At 41.2% G+C, this 20,673-nt stretch overlaps 2 protein-coding genes across 4 annotated transcripts; one reads left to right on the top strand and one right to left on the bottom strand.

The window, feature by feature from the left end:
- The first annotated feature begins 2,101 nt into the window (after window positions 1-2,101).
- LOC145489235 (uncharacterized) lies at window positions 2,102-12,539 on the top strand. 3 transcript variants are annotated; one of them, XM_081468182.1, is made up of 8 exons: window positions 3,071-3,096; window positions 3,134-3,410; window positions 3,443-3,968; window positions 4,955-5,035; window positions 5,276-5,730; window positions 6,736-8,090; window positions 8,639-8,816; window positions 10,038-12,539. In XM_081468182.1, the coding sequence occupies exons 3-8, from the start codon at window positions 3,731-3,733 to the stop codon at window positions 10,461-10,463; spliced, it is 2,733 nt and encodes a 910-aa protein (XP_081324308.1). In that variant the 5' UTR covers window positions 3,071-3,096; window positions 3,134-3,410; window positions 3,443-3,730; the 3' UTR covers window positions 10,464-12,539. The 3 variants fall into 3 exon arrangements, with proteins under 3 accessions (XP_081324307.1, XP_081324309.1, XP_081324308.1); XM_081468181.1 differs by having other exon boundaries at window positions 2,102-3,410; XM_081468183.1 differs by lacking the exon at window positions 4,955-5,035 and having other exon boundaries at window positions 2,102-3,410.
- An 82-nt stretch (window positions 12,540-12,621) lies between these two features.
- Window positions 12,622-18,413, bottom strand: LOC145489236 (uncharacterized). The gene is made up of 4 exons (XM_081468184.1): window positions 18,023-18,413; window positions 16,954-16,998; window positions 15,329-16,425; window positions 12,622-14,655 (listed from the first exon to the last, which is right to left on the bottom strand). The coding sequence occupies exons 1-4, from the start codon at window positions 18,321-18,323 to the stop codon at window positions 13,900-13,902; spliced, it is 2,199 nt and encodes a 732-aa protein (XP_081324310.1). The 5' UTR covers window positions 18,324-18,413; the 3' UTR covers window positions 12,622-13,899.
- Between the last annotated feature and the right edge of the window lie 2,260 nt (window positions 18,414-20,673).

Below are 20,673 nucleotides of genomic sequence, written 5' to 3'. Positions count from 1 at the left end.
AGTATCGTCGCTCCCTAGCTCAAACAATAATTGGACAATATTAAAGAAAAAAAATTGGCGCGAAAAGTGGAACTGAGAAACTAGGCGCGCTTGGACACGTTGGGCCAAGCGCGCTTCTTGGAACTAAGACTGACAACTTAGAAGATTTCTCACTATCTTTAACGAATACGAGGAGTGAAGATAGGGTAAATCGCGCTTGAAGGGAAAAGCTTTTTTTAAATTTGAGTAGCGTTTCAACTACTTTTCCCCCTGATTGTAGCTTTTCTACCTGTATCCAAACGCCCCATTTAATTCAAGGCTGCTTTCCATATATCGCTACGACCGCTGATTGGCGCTTAAGTTTTTTGGCAGTGATCGTAGTGATCACTATGGAACCTTCAGCCAACTTCGTTCCCATGGCCTCTTCCCTTCACGATTCATCTAAAACTATCTACACTTTTCTAAAAACCAAGTTGAAAATCAAGGTGAGTTGTTATTGTTTTTGATGTTATTTTTCTTTGAAAGATGGGAAATTTGCTAATCTCTGTTGCATTCACAGGCTAGTCGTTAAATCTCGCTTTATCGTTCCTCTGATCTACTAAATCTACCAGACATCGCAAATTTTCTTAACACGTCTGATTGTTCCAGCTATTCCCAGTCCCACACGTGACAGACTGCACTGTTTCTGATTGGCTAGGCAAAACGAATAGCGAGTAACAATCAATCACTTTATCAACAAATTGTTGCAATAATTGTTTAAATGTCAGAAGTCTCTCTCGAGGGGAACACTGAAAGAATGAAAACTATATGAAAGATGACTGTCTTCGGCAAAAGGTGACTCAATCGCAGTTTTCTAGATCTTTCGCGTCACGCACGACGGACTAAGCGAATGGGGGACTACTCGTAGTCTTTAACTTTTCGCAATCAAAGCAATGGCTGGTCTCAACGCTCTTCTTCTTGCAAACACCACAGCTGATTTGGCTTCCATCGCCACTTTGTCGAACAGCGAGAAGACTCAACAAACTGTTGTGCAGAAAACTGCTAGGCAAATTATCGAAAATGTTTCCTTTAGGGAAGTCAACTTCTGCTTGACACTCGGGACAACGAAATTTCCCTTGTCTTTGGCGGACGTGTTTCTCCAAGCACTCACAGCAGAAGACAAGACGATATGAAGACAAGCTATGGTCTGGGGTTTGGAGTAAGTGTCCAAACAGATCGAACAAGTAACTTGTTCCTCCTCAGGTTTTTGACGAGAGACTACATCGAATAGACAAATTCGGCTATCGCGCATGTGACATTAAATTGGGTGTTTACATTGCGTGAAAACGAGGCTCCCTTAACATTTTCCTTATTATTCCAGCCGTTTGTATTTGTTGTGTTAATTATGTGCGTTGCTGTAGTTGTTTATTCAATAAAGAATAGAAATGGTCAAAATCCTCGAGGAATTTTCCAAAATTTGGCTCAACGAGCATGGTCTTCGTGGCTCGAGCAAGGCGGAAAAAAGAATACTGGAGAGAAAAGCTATAAGTTCTTTCGTGAAGCTAGGATATGTTTACGATGTTTACACGTGTCAGTAGTTCGAGGATTTCTATGTCAGGGCACGTTGCTAAAGATCTCCGTCTAAGAAAAATTGAAGAGCCTCATTTTAGCCGTAATCTTTAGGGCGAGCGATGGCAGGGCAGAAGAACGCTCTTCGTGTAAGGGGGGAAGCGGTGGACATTGCAATCATGTATTTGCATTATTGTTCCGGTTGAATTATTATTCATGTTTTAATATCAAAGACATCCCGAGTGATGCAGTCTTTACAAGACTACCCCAGTCTTGGTATATTTCGAGATCAGTTTCTTTGTGTTAATGACACTTGATTTTCTTGTTGTAGTATCCCACTAAATCTGCATTTTTCTATCTAGATTAGGCAACAGAAATTGTAAGATAATTATGAATTCACCATGACTGTGAAAGTGTAATAAATTTGCCCTCTTTCTTTGAGCTGCACATTCGGAAAGAAGGTAAGATACAGAAAAATTATGAAACCAGGGAATTCTAAGATGTTCATCTAATTAACTACAGATTTCATCCCCAAGAAGTTTGTGCCTTTCGAGAAATAAACTTTTTGGTCGAGACCAACGTGACACATTCTCCCTCAGATGCTGCCGAATCCGTTGCTTCATTTTCTTTTCTGCTTTGATTCATCTTTTCTGAAGCGTACCTCTTCACCGCTTGGACCTTCTCCTGCTTATCTTTATCCCACGAAAAACAAAGGAACTGCATCGGCCTTCAATCGATTTTTACTAGTGTAAGGATTGATAAAATCTTCTGATGTAAAGTGTTCGCTGCAGTACTGGCGTTGAAATATCGTGGATCTCTTTTCATTTTCACGATCCAAACAGAGACAAGACTTTTAAAATTTGACGGAAACCCGTGAAACCGCAGATCTTTTCGGTTAGCGAAGCTGTTCTGACAGTCTCCGGTGCAACAAAACCGCGGAATCGTGGCTTATTTTTCTCTAAATGACAATAGGAACGTGCTTGTTTTGGTGGCTGTGACTAAAAGTGGGACGGGGACTTGGGGACTGGGACATAGGACGTGGGACGTGGGACGTGGGACGTGGGACTCGGGGACGCGGGGACTCGGGGACGCGGGACGCGGGGACGATTATTATATTTTCCTTATTTTTAATTAATGAATTTTTTTGTAATAGTGTGCGATAGTAAATATGTCTGTAAATAGTGTCAATTAATAAAATCTGAAATCTGAAATCTGAATCTGACGTGGGGTAGAAATCGTTGGTAATAACATTATTTTGGGTTTGTCGATTTGTCCGTAGTGAAATTTGCTTGTCAGCGAAAGTAGAAAATTAAATGATTCAGAAATTGAAAAATGACTCTTTCTTTCATTTTCTTCTGGTTCCTATCTACATGTAGGCTTTCGCTTATGTTTTTAGGATAGAATTTTATACCGTGAAAGTCGTTTTAGATTATATCGGCCCGAAAATTCGGGTTAGTTAATCTCTCCGAGTGAAAACCTGTTATGTTCGTCCTATGAGAAATCGAGGTTTTTCGACATAAATTCCTCATGTAGAACTGAAAGTTCGTTGTCATCGATAGTACCGTTTTCGTAGCTCAAGCGAAACTGGTCGTGGAGCTCGTGAAAGGAAGACATGACAAAATTTTTCGATAGTTTTAGGTCGATGTTTGCAAGGACTCAGCTCTATTTACATGTACTTGCACTTAGTTTTCACGCCGTGAATGACGTCCTCGACCCAGTCTTCCAAAAGTTTTACTCATCATCGTCGTCTCATTCAATTCATCATCGGTGCTTAAGGTCCCTATTACTTTTCACTTGACCACCGAAAATTGTATTTTACAAATTCAGCGCAAAAATCAGGTGATGTTTGTTTATCACGTCCTCCAGTCCCCGCGCGTGCTCGCGTCCCACGTCCCTGCGTCCCCACGTCCCCGAGTCCCCGCGTCCCCGCGTCCCCGCGTCCCCGCGTGTGAGTTAGCCGAATTTGTCTATTCGAAATGATTCGAAATTAGCGAGAACCGAAAAAACTTGAGTTTTGGGCTTTTGGCATAGGTCCGGATCGAGAGCGGCCAAATATGAAGGCGAGGCTGCTAAGCAGACCTTAGCAGTCCTGCTGAAAACGACGACTAGCTATAGTCACGAGATGCGAGCTACTTTCTATTTCTATAAACCTCCAAGGACGTTGTTTTATCTTCTTTGATAATGGAGTAACATCTTATTCCTAATGGTTTTTTCACTGAAAAATATCGATGATGCGGGGTTTGGACTTCGCGATGGCTCGAAATTGGGAAGCCTCATTAACCGGAAACCAGGATCGTCTCGAGATCAGGCCGAGTTAGCGAATGTCTGGGGCAGCTGTGGTCATGTTTTTGTCGCGACCAACGCCGGCCGTAACTTGCATGCTTTCGAATCCATTCCTCGATCAAAGTGGACACCTGAGAGTGAAAGCCTTCTGTTGCAAGGTAAGGCTAGGGGCGTTCAGCTGATTAGGGGGTGGAGAATTCAAGTGTGATCTTCATAGGACTTAATGGGTTACTATTTAAGCTTAATTAAGTTCTTAAGTAAAACATTTTTATTAACATTTAAGCTTATGTTTGTTCAAACATCATAAATAATGAAATTGTGTTGTAAATCTCATGACACGAGATGTGATGTTTTTGCATTTTGAGGGGGTGGGTGTGTGGGTGGGTGTATCCTTTCTTGTGGCTTCTTTTGCACCCCATTGCTGTAATCCCTTTGTTGTGGACAAAGCAAGCAATCAGTTCATTGATGGAAACTGGATGGGAAAGGAATGCCTCGTCCCCAGTTGTCCAAACCAGCGAAAGTAAATTAAAAGTTAAATCCACGAAAATTGGGGGAAGGAAAGATGGGAAAGGGAGGAGAAGCGAAATTACTAATAAGTAATTTCTCACAGTATAAAATTGTCAAGCAGATAGTACACAGGTGATAACAATGAAGAATCCATCAACTAGGCGATATTGCTTGATTTAACACCAAATTCTCAGAATTATCAGTTTTAGAAATGTATGGCGGACAGTAAGGAGAATTAACATTGAGATCTTGGGAGTGAAAAAGTTAAATGCTGGTAAATGCAGTTTAACAAGTTTAACAACAAAATGTAGCTGGTACTTCTGATCAGCAGTATTCATATGGTAATGCAGGCTCAGTGCACTTCATCATTGTACTAGCGTGTTGCAGCCTGGCAGACCCTGGAACGTGGGGGCTCATAGCTGGGTTGTGGGGATTGCCAGCCATGGGGGCGTTATACTGTCTAGGGGACGGCTGGTCACAGTGGAAACCCCTGGATATCCCAGGCTACCATCTTCCATACAGCATGATGCAGTTGTTAATGTTGCCCCCCTGCTCCATTCTGCACTTGTTCCCAGCTCACCCTGATTACACTTCATGCTTGGTTTAATTTTAATTGCTGATTGCACTCCATGCTCAGGAAAAACATGTGAAGGAGGCAGGAGAAGGTTGTCCTACAGAAGTATTAAAGTGCACGAGACTGTGCCAAAAGCTATCATAGGTAGAGTTTCCAATTAGTTTACCTTTGTTTGATCAAAGTTCACATGATGTTGCTTCAGGGCAAAGGCACAAGAAAACACATGTCAAGTACAGCTTGTCATGATTTTTACATTTAGCCCTGAGACACCATGAACTTCAGTCCATTAGTGGTAAACTACCACTACCCATAACAATGTTTGGCATTGTTGCGTGTGATTATACAGTGAATATTAATTGTATTAATGGTTTCTTTTCATTTCAGACCAAGAATCTCCCATTGTGAGTGTCTTGTCTAGTGTCGAAAATCCATTGCTTGTCTTCATAGTTCACCAAAATAGCATCACAGAATGTTGGGAATTTACTCAGTCAAACTACAAATGGATTAAGAGAAATGAATTTCAACTGAGTAACACAAAAGGAGTTGAAATATTGCATGTCATAGTCCACCCCCTGGTAAATGCATTCTTCTGGTGCGAGCGTCGTTCAGTCTCCGCATCAAATTTAATAACCTGTTGTGTTTGTTTGAGAGATGTGACTGTTTCTGAAAGACTAGGAAACAATACGGTGGTTTCTGTTGGACCCTTGGTTGTGATTCTTCATGGCTGTCCTACCATGTCTTTGCACATCATTGGCAGAAGCGTTTGTCTTGTTCCTGACTTTCCTGAGGAGTTGAGGAGTTTTATTCTCTTTTGGACATTTGTTCAGCGGTCCTTAAAGGTTTGTTAAAAAATCTCTAAATATGATATGCAAAGCAATCTGTACGACATATTGGCTTTCACAAGAAAAAGAAATGACTCCTACATCTGCCAACTTATCTGCCAACTTTTTCCGATTTTTACCTTGGGAGTTCCAGTATTTTTTAAAGAAGGAGCAACCACATTCAAATACTTCCAAACACTCCTGTAGACATTTTGAAGATTTTCAAAGACATTTTGATCACTTACCTGTCCCAGCTGCACCAAAATACCACCAAACATAGTACCATCAAAAATAACTCCAACAGAAGTACTTTTCCTCTGAAAATCGCAGAATTGGGGAAAGTTTATCATTCAATATTTACCAGCTGTGCATGTTTCTTTTCTTGCCTTGGTTCGTATGAATTATTCCTTTTTTTTGAAAATGTTTTCATTTAAGGCTGTAATACCTGAAATGTTTCAACTAGGCATCTACAGGGGGGAGATTGAAGCTTTCTGCATGTAAGAAAGAGACTCGCGTTTTGGACAAGATTATTATCAAAGACTTAATCATAGTTTGTAGAGAGAAATGGTTGTGACGCCCGGCAAACATCAAAGGGGCAAACAAAGATGCCAACATTTTTGTTGCAAGGTCCATGACGGTGCGCAATTTTTTGTTTTGCACTCATACACTATGCATGAATTACGTAACCAAAACGTTTCTGTTGGTAAATTCCTCAGTACGGAGTAAACAACTATTGAGTTTCGTGCATGGTCAAGGCTAAAAAAGAGAATGAAAATATACAACAGAGAAATTTGTTGGGTTTCATAACCATTCCCCTCTATTGACTATGGCTTAATTTAAGGTTTTCGCGCTTATTTTTGAGTTGAAGGGTCTCTCTGTGTTTAAGAGCACTTATTTTCAGATGATTTAAAGTAGTTACTTTACTTTAAACTGCGCATTCTGAATTTTCATCTTGACTTAAAAGTAATTATTATTATTATTATTATTATTATTATTATTATCATATTTTCCTTTTTGTTACAGATTTATATATGGAATTATGGTTTAATTGGAGATGTAGACACATTTGACTTCAGAGCTGTAGTTGCAGAGTTAGTTTGTCCATGGACGTCAGGAGCAAATAGTGGCAGGCACCATGTCATTGCTATCACATCTCACCCTACAACTAATGAACTTCTTGTACTCAACAGTGATTTAGAATTGTCATATTTCAAACTTGACGACAGAGATCCTGCTCTAACACCCCTTGTGAAACTTCTGCTGGATTCTTCATTTACCAATGGCAAAATTTCATTCTTCTTTACATTTGATCTTATTGTTGGACTGGTGTGGGACTCAGGTGTTATTGTGCTTCATGACATTTACAGTGGAGCTAAAATCTGTAAGCTTGAAGACTTGCAAGGTCAAAATGTTCACATATGGAAGAGTTTTCATTTGGCTAATTCCGTTGGATTTTGGTCAATCAGTGGAATTTGGAAGCTCCAATCTGGATCAGTTCTTGAAATTTCCGAGTGCATTAGATCTTCCATTTCTTTGGCAAACATTGTAACTGGAGAAACCAATTCTTCAGTGATTCAAGGAAGGCTAAATGAATCCAGTTCCAAAACCAGGGCTTCGCACAAGAATTGTTTTATAGCCGATGACCCATCCTTGAGAACTGAATTTGACAACTCATCTGAGAAGTTTGTTATACCTGAACTTGTACAAGAGCAAGAAATGTTTTCTTCCAGAAGCACTACTGAACAATCTATGAACACTGATGAAAGGCTATTTACTGGCCCACTTTTGGCAGCAAGTCACTTGATGAAGTGGAATTTGAATCACAGGGCAGCCAAGCTTGCACTGGACTCAGTTGTTTGTTCAACACTCTTGTCAGATTGTGCTCTGAAAGATTCAGAGATTCCAAGATACTTTCTTGATCTCTTAGTAAGCGAACATGCTCAGGACCCAGTGATAGCCCTTGCTTTACTCTGGGAACATCCAATGCACAGAGAATTCATCCTTCAAAGGCTTGAACAATATGTGGGTGAAAGCATACACAAACCTCACAAGACATTTTTAAATGAGCTTTTGCATCCATACTTGAGTGAATTTGTTTTGCTGGGCAAGCAGTGTAAGTCTGCAATAGATTCTGGTTTCAAAGGAATGACGCAGTCACCCTCACTTCCAACAAACTCTGTCAGCCAAGAAGTTCCTGCTTTGCTGGAGGCATTCAACAGTGGCCCACTGGACATGACATCACTGGAGAGGCTGAGCACATTAAGTCATCAACAGCCCCACAAGGTTCTAGAATGTGTAGCAGAGTATTTAAAGATTGATTCTAAGCAGGATGACTCACAGGGACATCAATTGGAGCAGAGATGGAGAACAATTTACAGGTACGTCTGCTCAACAATCTTGTTTACTGTCAGGCAACATCCTTTAAAAGGAAAGTATATTGCTCTGGAATGCCTCAAGTCACTTGGCAACAAACTGCATTATTTTGATCTTCTAGAGACTTTCCATCTGAAAGCAGACACACGTTTTGTGGCCAAGTAAGGTTACACTCAACCCCCTCCCCCAACCCAACCTTCCTCTTTCTTCAGTCCAACTTTTGGTGAATTTTTTTATGGTGGTTGGGGAGGTGGGTGCTTTGTACCCTGTGGGGTTATTTTGAAATGAAATTAGTGAAACTTGGGATTAGCCATGAATGCTAATCTTAGAGAGATGTCCACCATTAGGACAGGCATCTGACTTTTGTGGTAACCTTGCAAGGCATTAACGAGCAGATAGCTGATAACAGACCAACAATTACCATCTACTCAATAACGTCTTGTTATATCTATCACCAAGCATTTAATAAGGATTTAATGAGGAGGATAATGTAATATTGTAGGGTTGCAACGGAATTACGATTATTATATGGTTTTATCGACATGTCTTTCAGACTTGAGTGGAGAAATGGCCAGTGGAAGAGGAGTAGAATAGCTCTCAAAGATCCTTTTAATGCCCTTTTGAACATCCTCCTACGAATCTTTTGCGATTCAAAATCAGAATGGCTCATGAAGATGGTGGAGAGAGGAATGGATACAATTCAGCTGGCAGAGTCAGATGAGAGAACTGAGGTCTGGTAAAGATAATTGATAAATTTAAAAGGGCCTGTCGATACCATTTAGACAGTGAGTTGACCAATCAGAATGTTACTTGAGAACAAAGGATAGTGATCTTTTTTGTAAATAAACCAATAACATTGATGGATACAAACAACAGTTCTACTACAAATTGGAAACCCAACAAAAGTGTGAACTGTTGTGAACCTCCCAGGAAACTTTGCCACTTGTTGATTGGTTAGTTACAGTCCTACACTTTTTGTGCTCTTTTCAGTGGTTTCAATTTAGTTGTCATGAAATTAGTTTTCAAGCTAGATTTTTCGAGCGAAATTTGTAATTTTGGAAATTCTCCATCAAGGTATGAATCTGTAGAGTGTATACAACACAGAGGAGTTGATGATATTCACATGTTCATGTCAAATGAAGCATTACTTGAATTCATGAAAAAGACAGCACTCCATAGTTCTCAGTTTAAGTTCTGATTGGTTGGTTTTCTTCTATGTTGCCCGGTTCAAGTAATTGCACTATAAGTTAAATTGAAAGGGATCCCAAGCACCCCTCAGACACTTTCAGTATTGGCTGAGGAAACAATAGAACAAACAACAGAAGCTGTAAACCTAGCCGTTAAAACAGTAAAGGTGTGTGAAACAGGGAGCGAATGAAATTACAGTCACGTTCTGAAGAGTTGCATGTTTTTACTGTAGTTATATAGAAGGGCTACCTTTCTTGTCAAAAATGGTTTAAAGTTGTAAAAGGACAAAGGATTGACCCCAGGCAGAGCCTCCCCACATAAAACTTTTTTAGTACTCCTCCCTCCACGTGAAATGTGTTTGGGCCAAATTCAGTGATGGTAATAACGTGGTGGCTGCATTAACAGGGAAATATGAGGGGAGGCTGGGTTCCACCGTACTGATAGGCAGTGTTTTGTAGGGAAAAAACTGATCGGGTTGTCAGATAACAGTGGACGTTTTTTCAGAAAATGCTATGCTTCTTTTAACGAAAAGGAAAATACAGGTCTTTTGTACACGTATTTCATATGATGTAATGAAATTATTACATTAGTTGTTTTAGACCTGAAGAGACGCTCTATCTCACATTACTACAAAAAAACTTGTCAGAACTTTCTTCCAAACTAATTTTTAAGTGTTAATTTCTCTGCAAGCATCAAAGACCAATGATAATGGAAAGTTGACTGAAGGAATGCCATAAGATTTCATTTTGATTTTTTTTCTGTAGGAGTATCTAACCCAGTCTGTGTTGGAGTGTCTTCCAGTTTTGCGTACAAGACATGTAAACACTAAGTCCATGTTGGTTCACTCACAACTCTGTTACTCTATTGGTCAAGAGACTCAAGCTTTGCATCTCCTTCTAAGCAGCAAAATGTGGAAGGAAGCCATTGACTTTGTTTCCTGTTGTGGAAAGAGCAGTGAGAATTCAACTTTGCTTTTCGTCATGTTGATAAAGGGACTTCAGAGCGGAAGAGCTTCCTGTGAGATGCTAGTCGAGGCCCTCAACATAAAGCCCAAAGGTTTTAGTACCTATGAACTGCTGGCTATTATGAGGGACCAAGCTCCGGTTGCTAAGGAACCTTTTCCAAAGGGTGCAAGACAGGCAACTGTTGGTGAAGTAAGGCCTTTCCTTGCAGCCCTTTTCTCGTCTTGAAGCACAAGAAAACCTAACCGTTCGTGGAAGTGAGATAAGCACGAGGAATAGAGAGAGGAACTTTTTCCTTTCCTGGAGCTTGTGCTTTCTCTCCTTACCTGACAAGTTGACCAAACACGGCCACGTCTGCACGCGCTTCACATTCCGAGATCCTTTCTGACATCAGGTTGGACCTCACTCACGCAAAATCGTGATTGTAGGAGCCCATCTACACTACGCCGCAGGAACTTGAAAACACAGCAATCACCGGTCATTTGGTTTTGTGTTTGAGGAAAACTCGGTCAGGGAAATCACATGACTATCGCGATGCCATCGCTTTCGAAAAGCTCCGTTTTCAAAATGTTTTCTGTCCATACGAAAATGAAAAGCCGGCGTTTTCAAATTCCTCCGGTTTGAAGAGCGTTTTCGAAAAGCTCCGTTTTCGTGACGGATTAGTGTGGACGGTAGGCCTAACCGCAGAAATAGAGCTGCGTTTTCCAATACCTCCAGCGCAGTGTAGACGGGGCCTGAGAATAGGGACCTTAAGCAAACCACGACCGCAACGGCAACGAGAACGCCATCAAACAAAAGACTTCACGAGCAGAACAGTGACTGTACACGTTTGTTATAAATCTTTGTACATTTCTTTGCCGTCCTCTTTAAAACAACAACGTGAAATGAAAGTTCTGCGTATTTTGGAGAACGTAAACGACGGCGGCTAATTTTTCGTAGTTTAGATTGGAAAGTTCGTCATGTTTCACCTACGAAGTGAAAAATAAGAACTTTCGAAACGCTGACGATAGTTCTTCCCAGTTCACGTCAAAAATGAGCCGTGGTAAAGTGTTTCCAAGTTGAGCGTATTTGGCGGTTGTTGCTTAGCAAACGTGACAAACTTTTTCTCCTGTTGTTCCACTCAGGAAGTAAAGGACGTTTACCTTCTTTCTTTAATAAGAACAGAAATTCGAGAGGGCGAGAGATTCAGTTGAAACTGTACACATCCGAGCAGTCGGCGAGTTCCTTCGCTACGGATTATGCTAAACTTCAGCCAGTTTCTGGGTTTTAATTAGGAATAGGAATATAAATATGTAGCGTGATGAAAACTCTAGAGAAAGTTCGGAAGGCTTGGGAAGTTTATGTAAACCCGAGTTGCAGTCAAGGGTTTACTAGTTCCGGAGGGTACCGGGGGAGAGCTCACATGTGAAAAGGTCGGAGATGCTCGTCCGAATTAAACCCCTTGGGTGTGGTTTGAGCTTTATTTGACCCCCAAAAGATACCACTTCAGAAACGGACAGGCAGCGTTGGTTTCATTATTTCTTCGGGTGCAACCCTAAAAGACTAAAAGTCTGTGATTTACACCCTTATAAGCGAGAAGACGAACATCCACGACTTTTTCTCTTGGAAGTTCCCTCCCCCGGGTTACTAGTCATGGAAGGAGGGAGCGTTGCGTGATGACCCGACGACGACTGTGAAGGATTCTACGGGCTTACATAAGTAGTTTGAAATTCTCCCGACATTTCTTTAATGTCCGCATCAGGTTATGCTGGCTTATGCAAAAGAACCGCCAATTTTTTTTATAGAGATTTTATTTTGTAAAAATAAAGTCAATAAAATGCAATGGAATATCAGATCTTTGTTAACATAGCTTCATGCAAAACGAATACTTAGCGAATACCCATGTATACAATAATGGAAACCTTTTTGTCAATGTGAAAGCGCGAATTTGAGATGACTCGATGACCAACAGAATCTATCTACCACTGCAGATTCAGATCTACTGTGATTTGCATGTAAGCAGATGAATTTTTTAAAAGTTTAAATATTTCAGGCATTAGATTTACGGTTGTAAATGAACAATTCGATCTACACAGATCGTTATATTGAATAGAAGTTTATTTGCCAAAATTAAATTCTGCCAGGAAATGAACAATGTAGATCAATGATGCGAGAAACAGTACACTGTTGTTAACAAAATATTAAGAGGATATGATGAAATGTTGATCTTCTAATTTGTACATTGTAACATATTAAAATCTAGTTTTATATTTCAACAGAATGCTTTACAGAAATTCAAATTATTAAAGTTAGCTTCAATTCTTATGTTCTTCTCCTTTTGGTGTCTTATCGGTTACCGATTATGTGGAGAGCAATTTTCTCTTGGTGAAGAGGGAGTGCTTCTTTCATGTTTAAAAGATGCATGCTGTTACACGAGGCAATGGTTTGTGCAGCTTGTCACCCAGTTGTTTTGTGCAATAAGCCCTTTGCGTGAGCGTGTCACGTGACCTTGTCAATCATAATTAACAATTAGATTATGAGCTCGAGATTTCTATGAGGTGGTAGTTGATGGGGCCAAAGGCAGAGTCAACTATCGCCTCATAGAAATCGAGAGCGAATAATCTAATTGTTTTAGTAGAATTCTAATTGAAATTAACGCAAATAACGGTTTCCAAATATTTTTGTACGCATTATTGAACTTTACACTTTAACAAAATCGCACGTGTTGAAATGTTCTTGGTAAATTTGCGGGTGTTTACGCGCGCGCACCCGTTAACTCAATAATTTCAAGCTTTGAAGGTCAAGAAACCATTATTATCCTTCTTTTTGTCTTCTCAGGAATTTAATTACCCATTTACATCTGAACTTTCTGCCAAAAATTCGGAAAAACGATAAAAACGTCGCATTTCGTAAACGACCGATAGCCACTGCACTCTAATGGCTGATAGTATACGAGTAGCTCAGCCAATCAGATTACAGCATTTGCATTAGTATACTAATAGAATTCTACTAATGTAAAATAGAAACCATAAATAGAAAAAGCGTGATGAAATTAGTTTGAATTCCAATTTTGTGGCGGCAACGTTTGAATGTGAGATGTTACGGTTATCTTAAGGTTAAAAAAATAAAACAAGACTTGTAAGGAAAAATGTTGCTGGATGGCAATCTTTGCCGTGCAACATTGAAAGTGTCCTAAAATCTCGCTTCACTATTTCCGTAACTTCAACGTTGGAAATTTTACTAATTTCATCCCGCTCTTTCCATCCTGCGACTGACGAGGTCACGTGACACGTTCATGCAAAGGGCCTACGCGTGCCTATTGCACAATTAGCGCGCGCATACATCTACTATTTCCTTAGAGGAAAAATGTAAAACAACCGCAGTTTCCAGAAAAGATATCTTATGTACCATTTACAGGTTTTCGTCGATTTGATCACAAGTCATTACATATTAATAATGACCACTAATAGCGCGACAACTGTAGACTACGAGTAGTCCCTCTTTCTCTTAGTCCGTCGTGCATGACGCGAAAGAAAACATGGCCGCGGAAAATCCTAGGAGCGAGGATCCTCGCCCCCAGGATTTCGCACGGCCATTATTTTCTCGCGGTTTTCTTTCGCGTCACGCGCGGCGGACCGAGTGAAAAACAACTGTTCTTGGCCTTTGCGTGACAAATTTCGTTATGTTACATATGGTCCGATCTGGAGTAGTCCTGTGTGTACAAGATTGGCTCGGTGAGACGTCGATTGCGCCGCTCACCATCCCTTAGTCGGAATGCGCGAGTACGAGCGCGGAATTGATTTTGCGCGGCTTTACGATCGTCTTCGAAAACTTCCATTCCATCACCAGTAACTGTACCATGACTGGCTTTCGCGCCGTCCTCTATTCCGTCCTGTTCTTTTTTCGCTGAGTTTGAATCCTGGCGATAAAACGGAAGATATTCACTCACCGTGGGAGCAGACATCTTGCGACATCCGCGCTGTCTGATATCAGCTTTGGGGCCGTCGCTTGATCGGAAGATCGCGTCGCTAAGCGCAGCGGGAAACGCATCGCCAACGCTTCCCATTGGCGGGCACATGGTGGCCAGCAGTTCGAATGGCAGGCTTTGTTTCATTCTGTGTCGATCCAGACTCCAAGCGTTCAGGTTTTCAAGTGGCAAGCTTTCAACTTCCGGTATAAGTTTGGCCAGTCTCTCGTCAAAGCTCCTACTTTTGCGGATGACTTTATTCCTGGCTCGGGACACCTTGATTTCCTCATGGTCGGTTCTCATGACTCGTCTCTGGATACTCCCCACGAGTTCCTTTGCCGCGCGCTCTTTTCTCCAGTCGATGATCAAGCCGTCGTCGTCTCCAGTCCCACTCGGTTCAGGATCATGAGAATCCTGCATTTGACTTACGCCCTGGTGGTCACCTTCTTCCAAATAAGGCTTTGAGGTTAATTCCTGATAAGGAAAGCACAAATAAGAAAGTAAATAGTTTATCGAAGAGAAACTAAGAAAAAGGAAGGCTAAACTGATGATTATGTATAAATTAATCCATGATTTGATTAAGACGGATTCCGCTCAAAGTTCCAGCAATAAGTGCATAAAATTATTTACTAAAAATCTACTTATAACACGGTAACTTTTTGAATACTATTTAAAACAACTTACTGTAATTCATTTCTCAAGGTGACCCCGCGTTTAAATCCCCAAACATATTCGAGAAATTTAATTTCAAACCTCGTAAGAATGCTTAAAGCGTGTGTTATTGTGTTTTCAACTAACCCGACAGGTCCGTTTTATGAGAAATATGGATAACTTCAAGTTCAGTTTTCTCTCGCGGGGTCAGCCTGAGAGCTAAGGTCTCGATAAGATCTTCCTACCTTAATTCAACATATTACCATGCCATGAGGTTTTTTTGGTAACTTAATTTTTGCCATTATTGCTCGAATGTTCTGCGGAAATCATCTTAATTTAGATGCAGTTGGACCCTGCTATTTCAAAAAACCCAAGCATGCTTGCAGGCTAAGTTAAGGACGTAACACAGTGAGTGACCTGAGCTCGGCCAGGTTCACAGTAAACTACTTTAACTATAAGGTCACAATACCTCACACAAAACACCTTTGGGAATTACCTTTTGTTTTAACTCTGTCTCCAGGTTAGAGATCCTCTTTCTTAGTTCTTCGTTCTCTGCTTTCTCTTGGTTTAGAATCGTCTTTACAGATGCAAGTTCCTCTTTGGCCTGATCGTATTTCTTTTCAAACTGTCGCAAGTAGTCCGTCTGCTGTCGAAGACTCAATTCTTTGGACTCCAAAGTTTTCTTGTGTCGTTGGGCAGCTTCTTCCGCCTCTTTCCTCATCTGGTCGAGTTCCAGGGAGGTATCTGTCATGGATTTGGAGTAGAAATCCCGTTCTTCTCTATAAATCTTTGAACTTTCTTCCGCTTCTTTGCAGTTTCTTTTGAGTTCTTCCATGGCGCGTTCCTTGTGGTTTAGTTTGATCATCAAATCAGAGATTTCATCTCGCTGGCGGGAGCATTCTCTGTCCACAACTTCTTGATTTTTTAGTAACTCCTCTTTCTCGGCCTCTACCAGATCAAACTGTGCCTTCAGAGCTTCGGTCCAGCGCTTCACCTCCGTTAAATCATTCTCTTTTTCCTGCAGCTCACATTGCAACTTCGCACTTTCGAACTGCACTTCAAGTAGTTTCTTCTTCAGGCTCTCGCAGGTCTTCATTTCTGCTGATTGCGATCGTAGCTGCTGAGACAACTTAGTGGTCTCCTTTCTCTCAAACGCGTAGTCCACGTTGACTTTACTCAACTGCTGGTGCAGCTCGTCTCTTCGAGCGTTTACGTCTTCCATCTGATGTCGAAGTGTCTCGTTTTCTTCGTGCGCTGTCAGTAGCTTCATCTGTAACTGGATTATAAACTGGTTTGTCCTGCCCTCCCGCTGAACCTCTCCAAATCTCTGAAGGAGGTTCTCTCCCGTCTTGTTGGCACTGGACCGCGCCTCGTTAACCAAAGCGTCTTCAGTGTCTAATACCTGCTTTTCTAGTGAGTCGATTCTGCGTTGTTTTCTACCTTGCTCTAACAAGGCTTCTTCAAGCTTTTTCCTCAGCTCGTGGTTGTCTTTGAGAACTTGGTCATGATGAAGGGTCAGGTCCTGTAATTTTTCAGTGAGTACCTTTGAATAGTTGCTCAGGATGTCCACGTCAAGAAAGCTAGACCCTCCACCTTGATAAAATTTAAAAAAAAAAAAGAAAGAAATAAGACACGAGAGATCCTCGCACTTATGTGCACAATTTAGGCAGTTGCGAAAGTAAGCCTAAAAGAAATTCACGCCTCTGGGATACTAGAATCCCCTTAAATTACAATATTCAGAGAGAAAGCCCCATCAGCTTTGGTCGATTTGAATTTTGGAGATGTTGGTTTTTGTGGAGGGAGGAAAACCGGGGAACCCCTAAAACCCCGGAGAAAAACTCTCGGAGCAGGGAGAACCAACAACAAACTCAATCCATGCACATATGGCACCGGGATGGAATCAAACCCGAGCCACATTGATAAAAGGGGAGCGCTCTCACCACTGCGCCAACTCAACTCCCCTTCATCCTAGCTATTCATTTAGGGGAGATCACCGTTCGCGCTTGACGACAGTAATGTCTACCACCCTCTAAGAATTCTACATCGCCTCCTAGCTGAAGATATAGCAATTATCCTTCATAAAAATCAAACACTGAACGAGTAGATTCTTGTCCGTCTTACCGCTGATTAAGTGACTCTTCATGTCCGAAAATATGGGATTGCTTCCTAAAGAAACCAAATAAAATCAAGTCATCTTTCATCTTTATGGATTAATTGAGTGGGGTCAACTTAAGAGGGCCTCAATGAGGTTGATCGTATACGGCTAAAAATTTATCAAAATTGTAACTGACAGTTGAGAAATGAGACGTTTTTAAACCAATAAAAGACATCTGGGACTTGCAAAATTTGTTGATAACTGAGAGATGGGCTTAAATGCTGACTAGTAGCTGAGGCAGGGTCCACACTACGCCGAAGAAATTTGAAAACGCAACTTTATCTCCACGGTTTGGCCTACCGTTCACACTAATCCGTCACGAAAACGGAGTTTTTTTAATCGCTCTTCAAACCGGGCAAATTGGAAAACGCCGGCTTTGTGCTTTCGTGTAGACGGAACACATTTTGAAACGAAACTTTTAGAAAGAAATGAGGTCACGATAATCATGCGATTTCTGTGAGCGAGGTTTCTTCGAACACAAATCCAAAATGACTGGTGATTGTCGCGTTTTCAATTTCCTCCGGCGTAGTGTGGACAGGGCCAGAGGAATCCAGCACCAAACATCTAACTGACAACTGAGATTCCAGCTCTCCCACCCGGACTAACAATTAACTCATGCTAAAAGGTACTTTATTCTTAAATTTTTCAATGCGGCGATCGTCTTTTGATTGAAATGAAATATATTTTTGCTTTGCTCTTTGTCGTTGTTCACTGTTAGAAAGTGTACAACCTGGATGCAAGGTTTCGCATCCTATTTAAAAACGTGATTTTCACTACTAGAAGGATGAAAAGCATCCTACTGTAATCTCATCCACTCCTTCGCCTGCTGAAATAGAGCTTTTGTTGAACTATTGAAGTGCGAAACTAGAAATTATTAAAATTAGGAACTTCAGGTATGGAGAAAAAGGTCGTGAAAAGTACTTATACTGGATAACAGAAGGGGCTACACCTCTTGACTTTAAATCAAATCATTTTGCCAAACGGACAAAAGTTATCACGGAAAACACTACGAAGAAAATCACAAAGGCTACTTACTTTTCGTTCCACTTTCCCCGGTCAACATCTCGTACAAGCTCGGATTAAGAATCTGTAAGGCGTCAATAAAATGGTAGAACGCTCTCTCTCCCTTCATTTCTAAGATATCTAGAAACCTTCCCGCTTTTGATTCGCTGGTCTTCTCGGCTTGAATCAACTCGAAGTCCGTCTTATCAAAAGACGATTTGCTGATTAGGTAGTCGAACATGAACGTTCGATCCATTTGTAGATTTTGCACGATGAGCAAGCGGTGTTTGGTTAAGATGTCGGTGAAACTCTCGTCTAGGTCGTGTACTTCCATGGCAAATTGAAGAAAACAATTCGGAATTAATAAACAAAAGTGACCCCACAGAGGAATCAACTTTATGGTTGAAAGGCAATGTGTGAAGCGCTCATTGAGCACATCAACGAGTACAAGAAAACGAAAACACGCTCAAATGCTGAAAGTGTTTTAAGTTCTTCATCGTATCTGATACGGAACTTTCTTCCCTTTGATTGTCCAATCAACGTGCAGTTGACAGGAATTAGCTTAACTTGTTGCATATTACAATTTAATGAAGTTAAAAAAGTCCATAAATGAGCAAGAATTGCGGATATCTAAAGCCAGAGAATGTTTCGATTCCGGTTTGCTAGAAGTAAGATCGAAAGTCTTGAATTGTTTCGAAAGCTGAAGCAGATAGCCTTATTGGTGATGAATTGGCCCTAATTCAAAAAGGAGCTGTATATTAATGAAGCGAGAAGCATCCATAAATGAGCAAATAAGTGGAATCGAAAGGAAATGTTTTGATTCCGGTTTGTTAGGAAATATGATTCAAAGATCGATAATTCTCTTCAAATACCGAGGTCGGTTGTGACCTGTATGAAAAAGCAAAATAATAAGTAGAGAAAAGAAAAAAATGAACTGCCGAAATTTTCCTAACACTAAAGTAAAGTCTGCGTACGAGCCAAGTGGCCCATCAGGCTATAGCGTTTATCTCTGGTTTCAGTAGCATGAAGCGACTAGGAGTATTTCTACTCCCCCTGGGTGGTATGCTAGTTCATCGCAGGGTTACCCCGTGCATTGAATTCGCCGGTACCCCGTTACACACCTGGGTGGAGGGAGGCACTCTGAGAGTAAAGTGTCTTGTTCAAGAACACAACACGATGTCCCTGGCAAGGGCGCGAACCCGGACCGCTCGATCCGGAGGGGAGCGCACAAGGAATGAGGCCACCGTGGCTCTACTCCTGTCACTAAAGAGAAGAATAAACCTGTACTATCTATATCACAAAATAACTTCTTTTAAAATAATGTTACTTACATTTTTAGTTTCACTGGAAATGATTTCTCAATAAGACAGACATTTTGGCTACCCTAGTTGTAGAACGACACACCGATAATGGCAACCTTAGAATGCAGATATAGAAAAAGCTCCTTCCAAATCTGGAACTAGCGTCTTTACTTTCGTAACGTTACGCTAATCTTTCGCTTTTTACTTTTACAGGCACGGCGGCCCAATGTTGGCCCTAGACTCTGGATCAAGTCCCCGGGCGGGATCACTCTGTTGTCGTCTTGTGCAGGACACTATTATCACAGTGACTCTCTCTATCCAGGTGTTTACATGGGCACTGGCCAATTTAATACCGGCGGGAACCTTGCAATGGACTAGCATCCCATCCAGGGGAGAGTAGAAATACTCCTAGTAGCTTCATGTCACACAGAAATCGGGATTAGCTCCTCTTGTGTTCAGGAATGGGCTTTTGGCCCGATGCAGACTTTACCTTGCTGTACGGGTCCGGACTGTGATATTCAATAATTTAGACTGGCTAGTGACTCCTTCGCTTTTAGCAGTTGTCATGTAAAATCGTGTTTATTTGTTTATTGACTTATGTGTAGTTGTGGGATGGAGCTGCATTACGCTTTGCACATCTTGAAAAGTTTGGCCAAAATTTTCTAAGTTCATCGATCGTAATCCGTGTTAAATTCCATCTTTGTTCCTCTACGGCTTATTATTATCTCTTTAGTGCTTTTGTATCTTAGTAAACTACTATTTTCAGGTTTCCTTCAATTTAAAGATAATTTGTACGTGGTCAAAACAGGTCAAAATACCTTGACTGAACCCCTGTAACATATTCTCTTTCGCTATCTTCAATATTCACGTCTCCTTTACGAACAAGGAGAACAAAAAAGGAAACGTGTCCACCAGATCTCTAGAATTTAGGACGATGTCAACAAGGTCACCGCTAGTCCAGTTTCTGAACTTTCCTTTCTTCCCGCCCCATATAGGGGCTGAACCCGGGCGGGCGAAAAGAAGACTCTTCTTTTCGCCCGCCCGGGTTCAGCCCCTATACGGGGCGGGGAGAAAGGAGAGTTTAGGAACTGGACTAGCGGTGCGCGAGCCTGGAAAGATTCGTTGCGAAAGCAAAATTTGCTTCTCGGAAACAGGAAAATGTTTTTGCCTCAGCCAACATGTTTGCCTTCTGCGCACAAGTCTCGCTTCCAAAACATTTGTTTCTAGTCTAGCCAGAGTGAAAGTAACGTGGACTAGTTTGCACGTTGTTTCCTAGCAACGGCGAGTGGCTAAAACTAATAAGACAGCGGGATAAGTGCTTTAATTTTGTTTTTAATTCTCCCATTTCATAACGATGTTTTCATACTTTTTTGTCGCAATTGA

The sequence above is a fragment of the Orbicella franksi genome, chromosome 6 (assembly GCF_964199315.1).
Source record: "Orbicella franksi chromosome 6, jaOrbFran1.1, whole genome shotgun sequence".
Lineage (NCBI taxonomy): Eukaryota > Metazoa > Cnidaria > Anthozoa > Scleractinia > Merulinidae > Orbicella > Orbicella franksi.
Note: the sequence above shows the minus strand (reverse complement) of the source record. Positions and strands in the feature narration are given on the sequence as shown.